The sequence below is a fragment of the Symphalangus syndactylus genome, chromosome 7 (genome assembly GCF_028878055.3).
Source record: "Symphalangus syndactylus isolate Jambi chromosome 7, NHGRI_mSymSyn1-v2.1_pri, whole genome shotgun sequence".
NCBI lineage: Eukaryota > Metazoa > Chordata > Mammalia > Primates > Hylobatidae > Symphalangus > Symphalangus syndactylus.
In genome coordinates this window covers 45,312,710-45,330,550 of record NC_072429.2, presented here as the reverse complement: position 1 = coordinate 45,330,550, position 17,841 = coordinate 45,312,710, and the positions used below count along the sequence as shown (strand labels likewise).

The 17,841-nt window shown below is 45.1% G+C and overlaps 1 protein-coding gene across 1 annotated transcript; it reads right to left on the bottom strand.

The window, feature by feature from the left end:
• Positions 1-1,585: 1,585 nt before the first annotated feature.
• Positions 1,586-17,817, bottom strand: HDAC3 (histone deacetylase 3). Its single transcript, XM_055285899.2, has 15 exons — positions 17,674-17,817; positions 17,486-17,568; positions 15,760-15,902; positions 10,702-10,783; positions 10,519-10,575; positions 10,339-10,394; positions 9,828-9,961; positions 9,214-9,294; positions 8,769-8,842; positions 8,551-8,615; positions 6,877-6,966; positions 6,696-6,754; positions 6,368-6,447; positions 5,891-6,048; positions 1,586-2,243 (listed from the first exon to the last, which is right to left on the bottom strand). Exons 1-15 carry the CDS (start codon positions 17,726-17,728, stop codon positions 2,174-2,176), a joined length of 1,287 nt encoding a protein of 428 aa, XP_055141874.1. The 5' UTR covers positions 17,729-17,817; the 3' UTR covers positions 1,586-2,173.
• Between the last annotated feature and the right edge of the window lie 24 nt (positions 17,818-17,841).

The window sequence follows — 17,841 nt, the reverse complement described above, 5'->3', positions numbered from 1 at the left end:
CCCACGCAGCGCCCACGTGGCTGTACAGCCTGACAGCCTGGATCCTCTCACACCCCAGACCAAAAATCGCATGAGACCATTAAACTGGGAGAAAATTAGTGACAGGTTTTCCAAGAGAATGCAGTTTTTAATGTGTGCGATACTCATGGAACACATGAAAAAAATTATAAAAGTGATAGCCACCATGTTTTGAAAGCAAGGTAGCAAGAACAGAGCTCGGTCCAGGGCAAGCACTAGACTAAACCAGACTCGCTGTGGAGTTTAATTTCCTAGTTTGAATTCCAGGTTAGGTACCAACTAATTGTTTCTAATCAGGACAAACTAATTATTGCCAACATGTGCCTAAACAGCAATAACAGTTACCACTTAACCATGCCCTTTGCTCTCTGCCAGGCACTAGGCAAACACTCTACATGTATTTTTCTAAGTCCCCACAGTCCCATGTGATAGATTCTGCTAGCCTCACCATTTTATAAATAGTAAATTCGGACTTTGAGAGGTGAAGTGACTTGCCCAAGAACGCATAATTGATATAAAATTTAAACCCAGCTTAGTCTGATTTGCTGCCAAACCCTGTTTAACCAGGATTCCCCATTGACATAAACCAAACATGAGTGAAAAGAATGAGTATTCTCCAAGAGTATATTCTTTGCTCTTCTAGCATGACTTTCTCCCTGAGCAATTTCAACCATTCTCCCAGCTACATCTGTCCCTTGTGTGACAGTTATGTGGCTACCAGTCGGCCTTCACAATATGGACTGAATAACCTTGACCACAGCTAGCAAGATTTCAAGTGTAAGTTCCTGAAGGGCAGAGTCAGTGACTTACTTATTCTACAGCCCCAGTGCCTAGTCAAGGGCCTGAGATATACCAGGGACTCTGCCAAGCTGGTTGGCTCCTAAATTTGGCATTCATCTCTCTTGTGGTCCAGACCTTCTAACAGTGACCTGATAGAATGTTACATAGAGCTGTCCATCCCATACTTCAAACTTGACTTAGTGCTGAGCTTTCTAGAGTTTTTGTCCAAAAAGTCCAAAAGCTACTTTCTAAGCTAGTGGTGAGGACAGAATCAGAGAATGGAGGGGAGGAAGTGACCCATCTATCAGTCCTCTTTCTTGTATCAGTCTATATCTGCTACAATATTTATCATACTACTGACTGGAATGTAAACTCTTCCAGAGAAAGGTCCATGTTTGTGGCTACTACAGTATTTAGCATTGTTCTTCACATAGACAGTTAATGGACAACTTCTTATGTCAGGCACTGCGCTAAGCACTTAACATGTTTTATCTCAGTGTATCTTCACCAACTAGCATCACTACTCTAAACACCCAGATTCAAAAACCTGAAGTCATCTTCTACTCCTCTCAAATCTGCCCAGGTTTGTCTAACTCTTAACCAAAATCATCTATTAACTTCTTATATTTACAATAATAAATGTAGAATACATACACAGGGCCTAACGTAGGATAAGTGCTGAATGAATGTTAACTATGCTTTTATTACATGCATCATCATGCCCATTTCCCTCTCCTTTCATAAATAGGAAACTAGCAAGAATTAACATTCCTAGAAAGGCGAAAGGTACAAAAAATACCGACTTAGTTTATTGGATAAAAACAGTGGTAAAATGGACATAAAGCCAAAAGTGAAAACAGAACATTTTCATATCCTCCCCACACATGAAAACATACTTCCCATCACCTGGGATTCAGGTGTTAGGGAGCCAGAGCCCCTTCCAAATCCCTCTCTCTTCATCTTCCCTGGAAGCAAGGGGAGGAAGAAGTCAGAACCCAGGGGAGGAGGAAGTCAGAGGCAATCTCAGTCCTTGTCTACCCATTCATCCCTCAAAATCTCTGGGTTCGAGGGAAGCAGGGAAGAAATAAGGGGCAAGGGGGGCTAGGGACTGGCCTCCAGGGCCCACTGCCAATAATGTCCCAGATAGCTATCCTTGTCCGTATCTCATCCCTAATAGGTACCATTGTCAGGCCTTGGGAGAGAGAGGAAAAGGGGGTAGATGGTTCGAGAACCAAATGTGGTCTCCAGACTCTTTCCCAGAGTCAGCAAAAGCCCTGGGGTGACCACTCCAGGACTCTAGGAGCCACTCCTTTTCCCTCCAGCCCAACCAAGAGGTGAAAAGAAATTCCTTGGGACACAGCATCCCAAGCCACTCTTAAATCTCCACATCGCTTTCCTTGTCATTGTCATGGTCTCCATCATAGAACTCATTGGGTGCCTCTGGCCTGCAAAGCAAGGGGAGAGAGGTCAGGATCTCACTCTAAGTTCTAATCTTCTCCCAGCACCCTCTTCCAAAGCCATTTCTCAGGCCCCGCTGAGAACCACTCCTCCTCTTGTTGGTAGAGACTGCTATACATTCACCCATTCACGTATCAAATAAACATTAAGGAACTACTCTATACAGACACTGTCATAAACCTTAGCAATACAGTAGAGTAACAAGCCAGACAAGGTTGTCTATCCTCAAAAAGCTTACCTAATAAATGAGACTAGTAACTAACAAAGTAAATAAATATGATAATTTCAGATGATGGGGAGTACAATTAATAAAATGAAGTGATAGGACTGAAGGTGATGGGAGGAAAAGGGTGAAATTTCAGACAGGACTATTGGGACATAAGACCTTAAGTCTGAGGAGGAGCTAAGCAGGCAAGGACTTCAGGAAGGCCATTCCAAGCTGCAAGAAAACCAACTACAGAGGTCAGGAAATGGAAAGAGACTGATGTATTCCAGTAAGAACAAGGAGGCCAGGACAGCCGGGAGCACTGTGCATGGAGGAGAGCAGTTAGAGATGAGATCCTGGATGTAGGTAAGGGCTAGCATGCAGGACGTTTTTAAGCCACAGTCAAAATTTTGGATTTTCTTCTAAGTGCAAGGTAAAGGAGAGTTTTAATTTTAAGAAGAGTGACGTGGTATTATAAACCCATAGTGAAAGAATGGATGTGAAAGCAAAACAGGGCCCAACACGTACTCAATACTGGTTTCTTTCTTTTTGAAAAAGTATTCTCAAAGGCCGGGCGTGGTAGCTCACACCTGTAATCCCAGCATTTTGGGAGGCCAAGGCAGGTGGATCACAAGGTCAAGAGATCAAGACCATTCCTGGCCAACATGGTGAAACTCCATCTCTACTAAAAATACAAAAATTAGCCGGGTGTGGTGGCACGTGCCTGTAATCTCAGCTACTCAGGAGGCTGAGGCAGGAGAATCGCTTGAACCTGGGAGGTGGAGGTTGCAGTGAGCCAGGATTAGCCACAGCACTCCAGCCTGGCAAAAGAGTGAGACTCCATCTCAAAAAAACAAAAAAAAAGGAAAGAAAAAGTATTCGCTGGGACACAGAGAATTGAGAAAGTCATCAAAAAGAAGCTGAGGTACTAAGCCAGGAAAGGCCTTATCTGCATGGTGAGCAATGTCTCAGTTACTTCTAAGTGCACAGGGTTAAAGGTGTGGAGTCAGAGAATCAGGTTGAATCTCAGCCCTGATCTTTAACTAGCCATGTGACCTTCAGAAAGTTACTTAAGTCTCGCTGGGGGCGGTGGCTCACACCTGTAGCCTGTAATCCTAGCACTTTGGGAGGCCAAGGCAGGCGGATCACCTGAGGTCAAGAGTTCGAGACCAGCCTGACTAACATGGAGAAACCCCGTCTCTTCTAAAAATACAAAAAAAATTAGCCGGGCGTGGAGGCGCATGCCTGTAATGCCAGCTACTTGGGAGGCTAAGGCAGGAGAATCGCTTGAACCCGGGAGGCAGAGGTTGCAGTGAGCCGAGATCATGCCCCACTGCACTCCAGCCTGGGCAAAAAGAGTGAAACTCCATCTCAAAAAAAAAAAAAAAAAAAAAAAAAGTTACTTAGACTTTCTGAGCCTTAGATTCCTCCCGTGTTAATCTGAGAATAACAGCCATCAGAGTTGTCCGATGGCAACAGAATGATTATATATATGTTGTAATAGACAGCACTTAGTGTCTGGTGCTTGGCAAACCTACAAAAAGTGGTAACTCTTCCTATTTCTACTCTGCAAGTCATATGCAAGCTGGAGCTATAGGCATCAAAGAAGAACAGAAACTCAGTGGGTGGCCTGACAGAGAGGTAGGGCTTAGGAACAGGAAGAGGCCTGAGGCTTCTGCTGGCTGTGAAAGGGCTTGGTATTATTATAATGCAGAGACTAGGCCCAGATGCCAGCCTGGAGCTATTGATAAAAAATCCAAAAGGAAGAACTTAAAAACAGGTTTTACCAAACCAAACCAGACAATGAAAAGCAATTTCCAATAGTCCTGGAAGCCCTGAAGCCAAATGTTCAGACACTTCCTCACTCAGAAGGGATCGGGGGATATCCTTGGAGGAGGAGAGTTGGAGAGGTCCCCAAGAGTCAGAGCGGTAAAGCCCAGGTCCAGAGGAGAGATTCGGAGGCCTGAATTCTAAGACAGAAGTAGATTCTAGAAGGGACTGAGAAGCCCATCAGGCTCTGCAGCAGAGCCGGCTCAAACCTCTAACCCTGAGTGGGAGCAAGACTGCGTGTCCCACAAGTGTCCAGCTGTGGTTATCCCTCAGTCATGTAAGGAAATCTGTTCCCCATTAAGTGCATCTGTTTCTGCACTTCTGGGTTCTGTTGTCTTTCCCTTTCATTTTTCAGCAAAGTTTTGGGATTAAAAAAAAATTCTATCCTATCCTTTTTTCCCCCTAATTCATTCCATCTACAAATATTTTGTATGTATCTCAGAAAGATAAAGACTTTAAAAAAAAAACAACAACAACAACAACATAACCACAATGCAATTATCCCACCTGAAAAAATTAACAGAGCAAAGAAATCAAAGAGCCTTAGAGAGCAGTATGCAGGCAGTGACCTGTCCAGCTCAAGACCTGGAAAGACTGAGTAAAATGCTGGCAAGACTATAGGCTGCTACAGACTTTCTGGACGGCAATTTGGCAGCAAATATAAAAAATTTTAGGCCAGGTCCATGGCTCACGCCTATAATCCCAGCACTTTGAAAGGTCGGGGCAGGAGGACATTTGAGACCAGGAGTTTGAGACCAGCCTGGGCAACAAGGCAAGACTCCGTCTCTACCAAAAAAAAAAAAAAATTAGCCAGGTGTTGTGGTGCACACCTATGATCTCAGCTACTCGAGAGGCTGAGGCAGGAGGATCGCTTGAACCCAGGAGTTTAAGATTGCAGTGAGCTATAATCATGCCACTGTACTCCAGCCTGGGTGACAGAATGAGACCCTGTCTCAAAAAAAAAAAAAAAATTAATGCACACAGCCTTTGACCTAGCAGCAACCATTCTACTATCTAACCCATTCAAACAAGAATGCAAAGATGTATATGTAAGGGGGTTCATTGCCACCTTACTATTGTAATACCAAAAAAATGGAAAATAATCTATCCACACAATAGATTATTATACAGCTGATAAAATACTGAAGCAGATCTGTATTAGCTAACTGGAAACAGCTATATGATGTAAAGCAGCATATGTAGAATGACCCTATTTGTATTTACAAAAAACTAAAAACCACACAAACTGTAAATGAGTGTATATGTGTTTGTTTATATGTACATACAGAACAGTATATTTGCAATCTATAGAAAAAGGCCTATCCAAAACAATAAAAACTATTAACAGCAGTTACTCCTGTGGAATAGGTCTGGGATTATGTGAAAGCCAACACCATATTTTGGTGCTGTTTTAAAATTTTACAATAAATACATGTTACTTTTGTCATTAAAAATAGCAAAGAAAAGAGTGAGGAAATTGTAGCAGACTAAAGGAGGTAAGCCAGAGGCAATTAAGCTAATACCTTCCCATTTACTTTTTCCCTTTTAAACCTCCCCAGCAAGCCTATTTAAAGTAGGCTGAAGTCCCTGCTCCCAGACCTGCTATAGTTCTCCTCAGGACCCCTCTCCTCTGCATCAGCCTCATCAGTCCTGTCATAGGTCAGGAGGTCTGCAGGCACGTCATGAATCTGGACACTAGGTGCATGGTTCAGCATCTTCAGGTTTTCAAAGATTGTCTGGCGGATCTGGTCCAGATACTGGTTGGAAATGAGGAATACAGAGTAAGCAGTTTCAAGTGATTCCCAGGGCATGCAATCTCCTAGCTGCCTTTTACCCCTACCATCCTGGTTTTCATCTCAGTGGTACCTCTAGTTCAGGTCCCCCAACTGATAGCTGTCCCTCCCCACCAACCCCAACTGCCTCTACTTTAACCTGGACTGCCTCCTAGCCAATAACAGTGACCGTGATGGCTTAGAACTTCCTTCTCTTTGGTTTTTCCTACTTCCCACATCTTTGACCTCTCCTGGGCTCCACCTTTCAGGAGAAGTTTGTGCTCAGCTTTTCTGAGCTGCTGACCTGGCGTGAGTTCTGATTCTCGATGCGGGTGCTGACATCTGGATGAAGTGTGAAGTCTGGGGCAAAGTACTCGAAGTATTCTTGGGGAGGAGAGGAGAAAGTATGGCTCAGACTGAGAAAGGCAGCTAACAAGACTTCCCAATCTTTTTCCTTCCCATCCAGAGCACCTACATAATAGCTGCCCAATCTGTTCCCTACTCTGAGCCCAGGGGTTTAGTCTGCAGAGCTCTGAGAGTGTAAAATTTCCCATCTGCCTTCAAACCAGGTCATTCTGGAATCTGGTGAGAATGGCCTTCCTGTTATGGGGGTGTTGTGGGGTGGTCCTTACCACTATAGGGAAGCTCCTCACTAATGGCCTCTTCTACCAGCAGCGATGTCTCATATGTCCTGAAACCAACCAGCAGAGGGGAGCAGGCTGACCAAGTGGGCTGAAGGGCCCACGTGGCCATATCTGAGGGACACCCTAGCTCACACTGGACAACAGGGGAGGAAATCAAAAGAGCGCTCACCAGCAGCGGGCAACATTTCGGACAGTATAACCACCACCACCCAGCACGAGTAGAGGGATATTGAAGCTCTTGACATATTCAACGCATTCCCTGTTAAAAGGAACCAGAGGAAGATGTGGAGGAGGTTATCAAAAGACAAAGTAAATACCTTTAGGTATTGCCTGAAAGGAGCACAAGAAAACTATAAATGTTCTAAATCTTTATCTGGATAGTGAAATTCATTATGTTATACCCTTAAGATTTGTGTATAGTTTATATGCTGTGTCTCAATAAAAGTTTTAAAATAAAGCACAGTCCCACCTCTGTTCTGCTCAACACCCTCCCTGGCACCCTGCCTGTTAATCAACTATTCTCATCAACACAAGTTCTGTCAATTCCAGCCTTGAAAATATAACCCACGCCCGGCACGGTGCTCACACCTTTGTAGTAGTCCCAGCTACTCAGGAGGCTGAGGCGGGACAATCGCTTGAACCCAGTAGGCAGAGCTTGCACTGAGCCAAGATCGTGCCACTGCACTCCAGCCTGGATGACAGAGCAAGACTCCATCTCAAAAAAGAAAAAAAAAAAATATATATATGTGTGTGTGTACACACACACACATACACACACCTCAGATTATCTACTTTTCTCCATTGCCACCTCCTCCACCTTAGTCTGGGCACCTAACCAACACCATGGCTTCCTAACTGGTCTTTCTACTTCCATCACCATTCCCCCTACCCAAACCTTTCTCTATTCAGCAGTCAGAATAGTCACTTTCAAACACAAATTGGATCATGTCACTTTCCTGCTTAAAATCCTTCGATGGTTTCCCATCATCTTTGGAATATAATTCAAACTCCTTACCAGGGTTTAAAGGCTCTGCACAATCTCACCATGGCCAGCTTCTCGGACCTCACCTCAACAGACTGAAGTCCAGTGGCATAATCATAGTTCACTGTAACCTCAAACTCCTGGGCTCAAGTGATCCTCCTGCCTCAGCTTCCTGAGTAGCTAGGACTATAGGCATGCACCATCATGCCCAGCTGATTTTGTTTTTTATTTTTTGTAGAGATGGCTCTCACTATGTTGCCCAGGCTGGCCTCAAACTCCTAGCCTCAGGCGATTCTCCCACCTTGGCCTCTGCAGTGTTGGGATTATAGGTATGTGCCACTGGGCCCAGCCCTCAGAGCCTTTTGTGGGCCTTTGTCAATGCTTGGGACAGGCTTCTCTCTGCTCCTCTTATGACTCACTCCTTCTTAGTCTCCAGGTCTCAGCTCAAATTTTACTTCCTCAGAAAAACTTTCCCAAATCATGCTATCTAAAGTAGACCCCCCATTGTATCCTGTGTCTCAGCTTTTTTTCTTTCATAGAATTTATAACAATCTTTTTATTTCATTTGATTATTTATTTTTGTCTGTTTCCTAAACTGTAAACTCCACGGGAGACTCCTTATTCCATCCCCATGATGTGGTATGATGCCTGGAACATAATAGGCGCTTAATAAAAATATATTGTGAATGAATGACCATCTAGGGAACCCTGTTCAAGATGACATTTCTAGTTCAAGTACGATTTGTAGCTATTTTTGCTTTCCAAGAAGAGGTGAGGCCCATTCCCCAACTACCCCTACCCACGTACTGAAGTCCAAGCCCACTTGAAAACCTTGGGGAGAAGAAGGAGAGCAAGTCTCACCCATGCCCTCGGATGCTAAGGTTAAAGCAGCCCAATCGATCACAGCCCAGAGAGTCAGCTCCACACTGCAAAAAGCAAAACCCCAGGAAAGTGCAGTGAGATAACTGATCAGAACATCACAGATACCCCTTCCACCACCAACCTAAAGAACCTCCTCTTCCCTTGCTCTTTCCCCAAGCCCAGGTAGAACACTCCTGAGGAGGAACTGACAGTATTACCTGGAGCACAATGCACGTGGGTTGGTAGAAGTCCACTACCTGGTTGATAACCGGCTGGAAAAGGTGCTTGTAACCTGGGAGAGGGCCAAAGATGGGCACCTGGCACCCCAAGGGGATGGGGAGACAGGGAACAAAAGGAAAAAGGGGGTTGAGCGAGCATGTAGCCCAGGAAAGGGGCAACCCAAAAGAATCAAATCATTGGTCTGAAACTTCTGGAAGGGATCCCAGACTGCTACGAGTGACTGATGAAAGCCAATGACTTTTCCCAGAAAAATGCATATACAGATGATATGTTGCATACAATTTCCAGAGATTCATGGTCCCTCTGAAGGCCATTCATCCTTAAGGACAACTGGCCCAACAGCAGACAATACCAGGCAGAAGAGGTTATTTCAAGGAGAAAAAGAAGGGGCCTAGGGAACAGAGGGAAGACTTCAGTACTTACTCTGGTCATCAATGCCATCCCGCAGGGGCACGTTCAGACAGTAGTAGCGGCCACTCTCTGCCCCGACTTCATACATGTCACCTGCAGGGAAGTGGGTGGTGGTAGCCACACATGGGAAGCACCCACAACCCAGCTGTTTCAACCCCAATCTGCACTCTGGGAGCCTCTCATTCCATCTATGTAGCTTCACCATAAACTCCCTAGAGCTACTAAATCTCTTGCAGCTTGCATTCATTCGGCAAATAGTTTTGGGGGATCCACTCTGAGCCAACTGTGTACTAGGCAGTAGGGATGCAGCAATTAATGGAACTAATGAAATTTACGATATCCCACCAAGCTTATATTTTTAGGGAGTAGCCATGAGGAGGAGGGAGACAGTAAACAAAACAAAACAAAAAACCACAATAAACACAAATAGCAGTGAGTGTTCTGAGGGAAACAATGAGGCTGATGTAACAGAGGAATGGGGAAGGAGGTGATTATGATAACTGGGGTGGTAAGGAAAGGCTTCTCTGAGGAGGGGACACCTGAGATGAGACTAGAAGGCTGAGAAGGAGGCACTCATAGCAAAGAGCTGAAGGGTGCAAAGGGGAAAGTAATCCCTATTCCCATACCTGTGCCAGGGAAGAAGTAATTTCCATATTTGTGGAAGGACACCGTCATGACCCGGTCAGTGAGGTAGAAAGCTTCTTGAACCCCATCACCATGGTGGATGTCGATGTCAATGTAGAGCACCCGAGGGTGGTACCTAGAGGGAAGCCAAAGCCAGGGTCTGAGCTAGAAGTGAACCCCCCAACCCACTCCTCCCAAACACCGGGTCTCGAATTGTGAAGAGTCTGCTTCTGCCCTGGTCACCTGAAACTTAATGTCACTAGTTCCCTAAAGGCAACTGGGGGCTCCAGCCTAGAGGCTAGAGGCAGGGACAGGAGAGGGATATGCAGAGAAGGCTGAAATGTGAGCAGGCAGCAGGGAATCTGCAGCAGTGGAAGAGGCAGCCTGAATAAAGCATCAAGAACTTCAGGGAAGCTAATCAGGGAGGAGGGAGGTCAAAGTCAGGGCTGAGTCTGAGAAACCTCCTCAGCCAAGAATCCCGTAACTGCCCCCATCTCCTCCTGGGCTACTTACTTGAGCAGCTCCAGGATGCCAATCACAATGTCGTTGACATAGCAGAAGCCAGAGGCCTATGGCAAGACAGTGAGTGGTCTCATAAAGAGAAGAGCAATTCCCCTACCCAGCTGCCCCCCACCATCATCCTAAACACCTACCGAGGATGGCCACTGTCTTTCCCATCACCTCCTCACTCACCTCAAACTTCTTGGCATGGTGCAGACCACCAGCCCAGTTAATGGCAATATCACAGATCTGAAAGACAAACACCCAAGTCACAGTCCTTCCTGCCCACCCCTCAAGCTGGGAGCCCAGGATCAGGGTTAAATCCCGAGTCCAGGGATCCAGAGGAAAGAGGAACAGGACTCAGGACTGTGTCACCTTGTTGTTCAGCTGGGTTGCTCCTTGCAGAGATGCGCCTGTGTAACGCGAGCAGAACTCAAAGAGCCCGGGAAACACTGGGCTGCAGGGAAGAGGAACAAGTTGGAACCCTCCTGCCTCTGTCTGGGCCCTTCCCATATCTCCCTCCCCATCCCAGACTCCTCCAATCTCCATTTTTCAAGAACCTTCTCTCCCTCTCCTACACACCTGGGCTATCTGCAAATTTATTCAACAAATATTTTGGACCAAACCATGTACCAAGCCCTGTGCAAGGCACTGGACGGGAAGTAAAGAAGCACTTAAGTGTCAGGGAGTTTGTATCCTAGCTGGGGAAAGAAGCAAGCAGCTTCCAGGTACTCAAGTACAATGTAAAAAGGAAATCAGTTGAAAGAAAACATGAGCTCTGTTTTTCTTAGTCTTCTCAATGTAACAAATTTTAACATAATACTCAATAATATTCTTCACAGTCACACATTTTAAAGAAAGAATTGTATACCTACATATGTGAAACAGTGATGAGATAACTCACAAAAAGCCTGTAGCACAGTACACGGTATCCGCTAAGCCTTTAATAAATGTCAGCTATAATTATTACCATTGTTATTCTTCATAAAAAGCAAAGGCTTGAAGCCTGACACAAAAGGCTACTTACTGTATGACTCCATTTATGTAACATTCTGGAAAACGTAAAATATAAAGACAGACATCATATCAGTAGTTGGCTGGATCTAGGTTGGAGACGAGTTATTAACTACAAAAGGGTGAGTGACCTTTGTCGGGTAATGGAAATTTCCTGTACCTTGATACTTTTTTTTTTTTTTTGCAGAGACAGGGTCTCACTATGTTGCCCAAGCTGGTCTCGAACTCCTGGACCTAAGTGGTCCTCCTGCCTTGGCCTCCCAAAGTGTTGGGACTACAGGTGTGAGCCATTGGCGCTGGCCCTACACCTTGATATATTCTATCAAACCTCTCAGAACTCTTACACCTAAAAAAGGTTAATTTTACTGTATGCAAGTTATACCTATATAAACCTGACTTTTTAAAAAGGAAAGGCTTAGGCAATCCCTAGTTTTAGGTCTCAAAAAAAAAATAGTGCAGCTGACACATTTGACCACGTGAAAAACAGAACTGTAGGGGCTTTTTGTTTATTTTTTGAGATGGGGTCTCGCTCTGTCGCCCAGGCTGGGGTGCAGTGGTGTGATCTCGGCTCACTGCAGCCTCCGCCTCCCGTGTTCAAGCAAGAATTGTAGGGTTTTACAGTTTCTCAAAAGGTTTGGAAATAATTAGTGATTAATACCAGAAAACTAAGCAAATGAAAAAAATAACGCAATTATCAGCTCCAGGAAAAACAAAAAGCTTTAGAAGAAAATAGATTAAATCACACTACACTATTTGGCTTGATAGTAAATGAATCTTTCAGAGTTATAATAATGTAAACATAGAATACTGATTTATTTTTAAATTACTATGAAGCTGAAAGGGGAAAGGAAGCCAATGTGATGGTGTAAGAAGACCAAATGCTCATATCCCATACTAAAAGCTTAACAGATAATGCCTAAAATTGACAGACAAAGAAATAGCAATGAGAGACAATACAGGAGGGGAGTATGATTATAAGCACAGATTCTGGAGCCAGACTACCTAGGTTCTTTAACACCTACTAATGATAGTGAGGTTGTATAAACTGTTTAACCTTTCTGTGCTTAAGTGTCCTCATCGGTAAAAGGAAACAATAATAGACCCTGCTTCACAGGGGTTGTTGAGATTAAATAAGCTAAGGGCTGTAAAGCACTTAGAACAGTACCTAGTATATAATAGGTATTACCTAAGGATTACAGATTAGTAATAACAGTCAATTAATATTATTATTATTTAGAAATCCAAAGGTAAATACCAGAAGACATAGGGAAAGGAGCTGAAAGTGGCTGTCAATGGGCAGAGGGATTTACGGGTGAAAGGGAGAGGTCTGGAATTTTTTTTTTTTTTTTGAGACAGAGTCTCACTCTGTTGCCCAGGCTGGAGTGCAGTAGTGCAATCTCAGGTCACTGCAACCTCTGCCTCCCAGGTTCAAGCAATTCTCCTGCCTCAGCCTCCTGGAGTAGCTGGGACTACAGGCACGTGCCACCACACCTGACTAATTTTTGTATTTTTAGTAGAGACGGGGTTTCGCCATGTTGGCCAGGCTGGTCTTGAATTTCTGACCTTAGGTGATCCGCCTGCCTTGGCCTCCTAAAGTGCTGGGATTACAGGCGTGAGCCACCGCGCCTGGCTTGGGACTGCTTTTTTATTTTTTTCATTTAAAGGCCTGTAGTACAATTTGGCTATTTATGTTAGAATACTTTGAAATCAATCAGAAATTCATTAAACAGAAGAAAAACTCCTGATTCTCATCGGAAATACAGATAAGCACAACTGTAACTTGTTTGACAGGAAGACTGATGCAGCATAAATAACCCAGAGACAGTATTCTAATTAGCAGTCCCTAATTGCACAAAGGGCATCTACAGGACCCCAGTGTGGCTTAAGGGCTGACCCTGTATTCTCAGAGCTAGAAAGTGAGCTCAGAAATAACAGCAAGAATAATAAAAAAACAAGAAATCTTCCCAGACAGCACGACTGAACACCAAATGAGCAGTGCAGTGTGTGCAGGACACAGCTCTATGGGCTGGTGTGGTCGAGAAAGGTTTCATGGAGATGGTGTGAAGGCTGAGAAGGCCTTGAAGAGGTTGAATAGAGAACTAAGGGCATTCCAGGAAGGTGTCCCGTGCAGCTGAGGTGTAGGGATGAAGTTGGAAAGGTGCCAATGCCAGCCTAATGAGTTGGCCTCTATCCTACAGCCCTGGCTGCTTCTGTCATTAAGATCTTTCAGGAAAACAGATTAGTGGTTTAAAAACCTGGGATCTGGATCATGCCTCCTCCAATGACCAGTCATGTGACTGAGGCTAAGTTATCTAAATATCCCCAAACCTCAATTTACTTATATATAACATCAGAAAAAAGTCTATTGTAATACATCTAAGGATTGGTATGAGAATTAAGTGGATTTACCAGCAACCCTTGGCATAATACCTAGAGAGTAAGCACTCAATAAATGGTAGCTATCATAAGAAATTCTACAGGATCAACAACCTGGTTTCTTCAGAAATAAATTCAAGGGGGTGACAGAAAAGCTACAAATTAAAAGTCTTAAGAGACATATCAACCAAATGCACTGTGTAGACCTTGTTTAGATCTGGATTTAAACTAACTACAAAATAATTATGAGACAACTGCAGAAATTTGAATACTGATTGCATATTTGATGACATTAAGGAATCATTGTTAACTTTTTAGGTTTGATAATGATACTATGTTTTTTTAAAAGAGTATCATTTAGAGACACATAATAAAATATTTACGGATAAAAGGATATAACATCTAGGATTTGCTTTAAAACAATCTAACATGAGGGAGTATAGATGAAGTAAGAGTGGCCATTTGCTCAGCCGGGTGCGATGGCTCACACCTGTAATCCCAGCACTTTTGGAGGCTGAGGCTGGGGGATCACCTGAGGTCAGGAGTTCAAAACCAGCCTGACCAACATGGTGAAACCCCATCTCTACTAAACATACAAAAATTAGCTGGGCATGGTGGCAGGCGCCTATAATCCCAGCTACTCTGGAGTCTGAGGCACGAGAATTGATTGAACCCAGGAGGCGGAGGTTGCAGTGAGCCAAGACTGTACCACTGCACTCCAGCCTGGGCTACAGAGTGAGACTCTGTCTCAAAAAAAAAAAAAAAAAAAAAAAAAAAAAAAAGGCCATTTCCTCGTAAGAGTTGAAGCTAGATGATGGACGTATGGGAGGTCACCGCACTGCTTCACTTTCAGAAATTTTTGAAATTTTCCCTAATAAAAAAATTTTTCTTTTTTTTTTTTTTGAGACGGAGTCTTTGTCGCCCAGGCTGGAGTGCAGTGGCGCGATCTCGGCTCACTGCAAGCTCCGCCTCCCGGGTTCACGCCATTCTCCTGCCTCAGCCTCCTGAGTAGCTGGGACCACAGGCGCCTGCCAACACGCCCGGCTAATTTTTTGTATTTTTAGTAGAGACGGGGTTTCACCGTGTTAGCCAGGATGGTCTCGATCTCCTGACCTGTGATCCGCCCACCTCGGCCTCCCAAAGTGCTGGGATTACAGGCTTGAGCCACCGCGCCCGGCCAATAAAAAATTTAGAAACAAAAATAAGTAGAATTGAGCAACTGGTAGCTGTGACGGTTACTATTTTTTCATGGATGTAGAGTGTAAGGAAAGATCCTGGCTTATCTTTGTTGTCCACATCCTTCCCCAGAGGGTCTAACCCTGACTCTTTTATGGATGATACAAGCTCACTGTAAATCTAACGATATCAAACCACTCCTTTATTGTTTTTGTTTTTTTAACTGCCCATAGTCCCCTTAAGATCCCTTGCTTTTTAAAAAACTTTGATCGCTTCCCTCTACTCTAGGGGTAAAAATCTCAATTCATAATAGAGCTGTTTACTTTTAAAAGGCCCTATTTCTTTAGCCTCAGTTCAGTTCACCTCCTCTTCATATTCTCCACTTGGCCTTTTTTCTGTTCCTCAAATGAGTCATACTCAGTCCTACCACAGGCCCTTAGCACTTGTCCCTACTGCCTGCTATACTCCTCCCCTCACCCTCCAACCACCTTTCATCTGGTTACTTCTACTTTTTTCAGATCTCAGCTCAATCTTTACTTCCTCTAGGAAGGCCACACCGACCAGCCACTCCACCAAGCTAAACAATCTCCACGTATACACTCTCATAATCTGTCATAAACCTCCTCTTTATAAGACTTAGCAAAAATACAATATTAAAATTTTTTGTTCATCACTGCATTCCCAGCACTTAGCACAGGGCCTGCCTAGAACAAGTGACCAATAAATATTTATTGAATAAACAAATAAGTGAATTATGATTCATTGACAAGTAGGCCCCCCTTGAGATCTTCCCACTGCTGCCAAAAGACCTCACTGAAGGGCTTGGCATTAAACTGTTAGACATCAAAACTCCCAGTCCTCCCTCACCAGTCATCGCCTACGTTGAAGGCATTAAGACTCTTGGTGAAGCCTTGCATATTGGTGGGGCTGACTCTCTGCAGGAAGTCAATGTAGTCCTCGGAGTGGAAGCGGCACATGTCATGCTGGGAGGCCTGGTATGGCTTGAAGACCTCGGGATGGAGACACAAGATGAACCCAGGCAGGGTCAGCCCCACTCCACAGGCTCAGACCACCCATACTGAACCCAGTCCTGGAGACTGTATGAAGCCAAACATAGCATTCCCCTCATCCCACAATCCTTAAGTCAGTAGAGAGACTCCGATTAACCAGGTGAGTTATTACAAATGAGCCCCCTGAAGACCACTTCTTTTCCTTTCCACCTCCAGCTCAGCCTTCTCAACTTTGAGCCCTGATCCACCTGCCCTGTTCCTTGGATCTCCTATTCCCAGTTCTCTTCATCTCATCTCCTCCCCCAAGCTCTGATTCTGTTCTCTTTCCTCTGGATTCTTCTTTCTGGAGTCAAATATATGGGATACATGTCAACTTTCTAATTAAAATCAAAGACTTATTATCTTTGGAAGGTCAGGGGGATGTGTCACACCTCTTTGAAAACTGGACAAGAAAGAACTTTTCTTCTCCCAGAAAATGCACACAGGTACATATAGGTAAACAATCTCAAGGGATATAGACTCCTGCACTAACATCACCTCAGTCTTTTCTATGACCAATCTATTTGTCTGTGCCTTGGCATAAGCAATGAACATTCATTCATATTGTTCACTAGTTTCCCTAGCAACACATAAAGCCTGGGCTTAGATGTTTTGTCTTATTTTTTCTTTTGAGACAAGGTCCTCCCTGTCAACTCAGGCTGCTGATCATAGATCACTCTAACTTCAAACTCCTGGGCCCAAGCCATCCTCTCGCCTCGGCCTCCCAAGTAGTTGGGACTACAGGCACACCCACCACACATGGCTACTTTTTTTATTTTTTATTTTTGTAGAGATGTGGGTCCCACTGTGGCCCAAGCTGGTCTCCAACTCCTGGCCTCAAGGGATCCTCCCATTTCAGCCTCCCAAACTGCTGGGATTACAGGCATGGGCCACCACGCCTGGCCTGGCTTAACTGTTACTATCCCATATCACAGCCATAAATTCCAAGCTGGGAAGACAGCATGTGTATGTCTGGGAGATGAAAAACTGGATAGCGATTAAGCAGAACCATGTAGAGGTATTCCAGGCTGAAAAAGGAATACCTAAGATATCTCGTCTGTTCCACACGCACATACACATTTACAAACACGGCAGCATCGTTCCACCCTGGAGCCCTACTCCTTGGAGGTAAAGAAAGGTGGTAAAAGAGGAGTGGGAACTGAGGGTAAACCTCACACCCTGATACAGTGATACCCGCTCCCCTAACCCTAATTCCTGAGGCCAAGGCCCTATACACACTCTAAAATGCAGAGGAGGTACACACCTTCTGTCTTCAAACCAGCCCCACATCACCCCAACCCTAGGCCAAGGGCCAGTGTGCCTACAGTCAGAGGGTGGCCAACCTGAGGTGAGAAAGTACTTTCCATTAAGCAGAGGACGCCACCCCCAACACCCTGCACTTTCAAGGTACTCCTGGTGTCTTCTACCCAGCTCCCCGCTACTCTAGGGGCGGGTCGCACTTGATGCACTCAGTCCAGCCCACCTATCCCTACGGCCACAGCTCGCCCCACCCCCCAACCCTCGGCCGAGGCGGCGGAACTCACGATCATCTTCTTATAGAGACCGTAATGCAGGACCAGACTATGGGTCAATGCCAGGCGATGGGGCTTCATAGGGTGTCCAGCTCCTGGGGGTGGGGAGCAGAGAGTTCGTCAGCTCTCACCCCTGGAGTTGCAACCCCGCCTCAAAACCTCCGTGTCCCAACCCCTCATGCATAGCCCTGTTTCCTCACCGTAGTGGAAGTTGCCCACGTCGGGGTCGTAGAAATAGGCCACGGTCTTGGCCATGGTGCCGGCGGGAGCAGGCCCCGCGCCTCCACCGCCCGCCGCCCGCCGCCCGCCGCGAGCCCCTCCCCGGCCGTGCGTACTGCGCAAGCACGTAGCCTGCCTCTGCGGAACTG

Bases quoted from the DNA above. Each gene is read 5' to 3' on its own strand.
- HDAC3 (XM_055285899.2), bottom strand. From the start codon at position 17,728: ATGGCCAAGACCGTGGCCTATTTCTACGACCCCGACGTGGGCAACTTC. The intron at 15,903-17,485 runs GTGAGTTCCGCC...CTCCATCCCGAG, and splicing joins GTCTCTATAAGAAGATGATC to GTCTTCAAGCCATACCAGGC. The intron at 9,295-9,827 runs GTATGGGAATAG...ACTTCCCTGCAG, and splicing joins TTACTTCTTCCCTGGCACAG to GTGACATGTATGAAGTCGGG.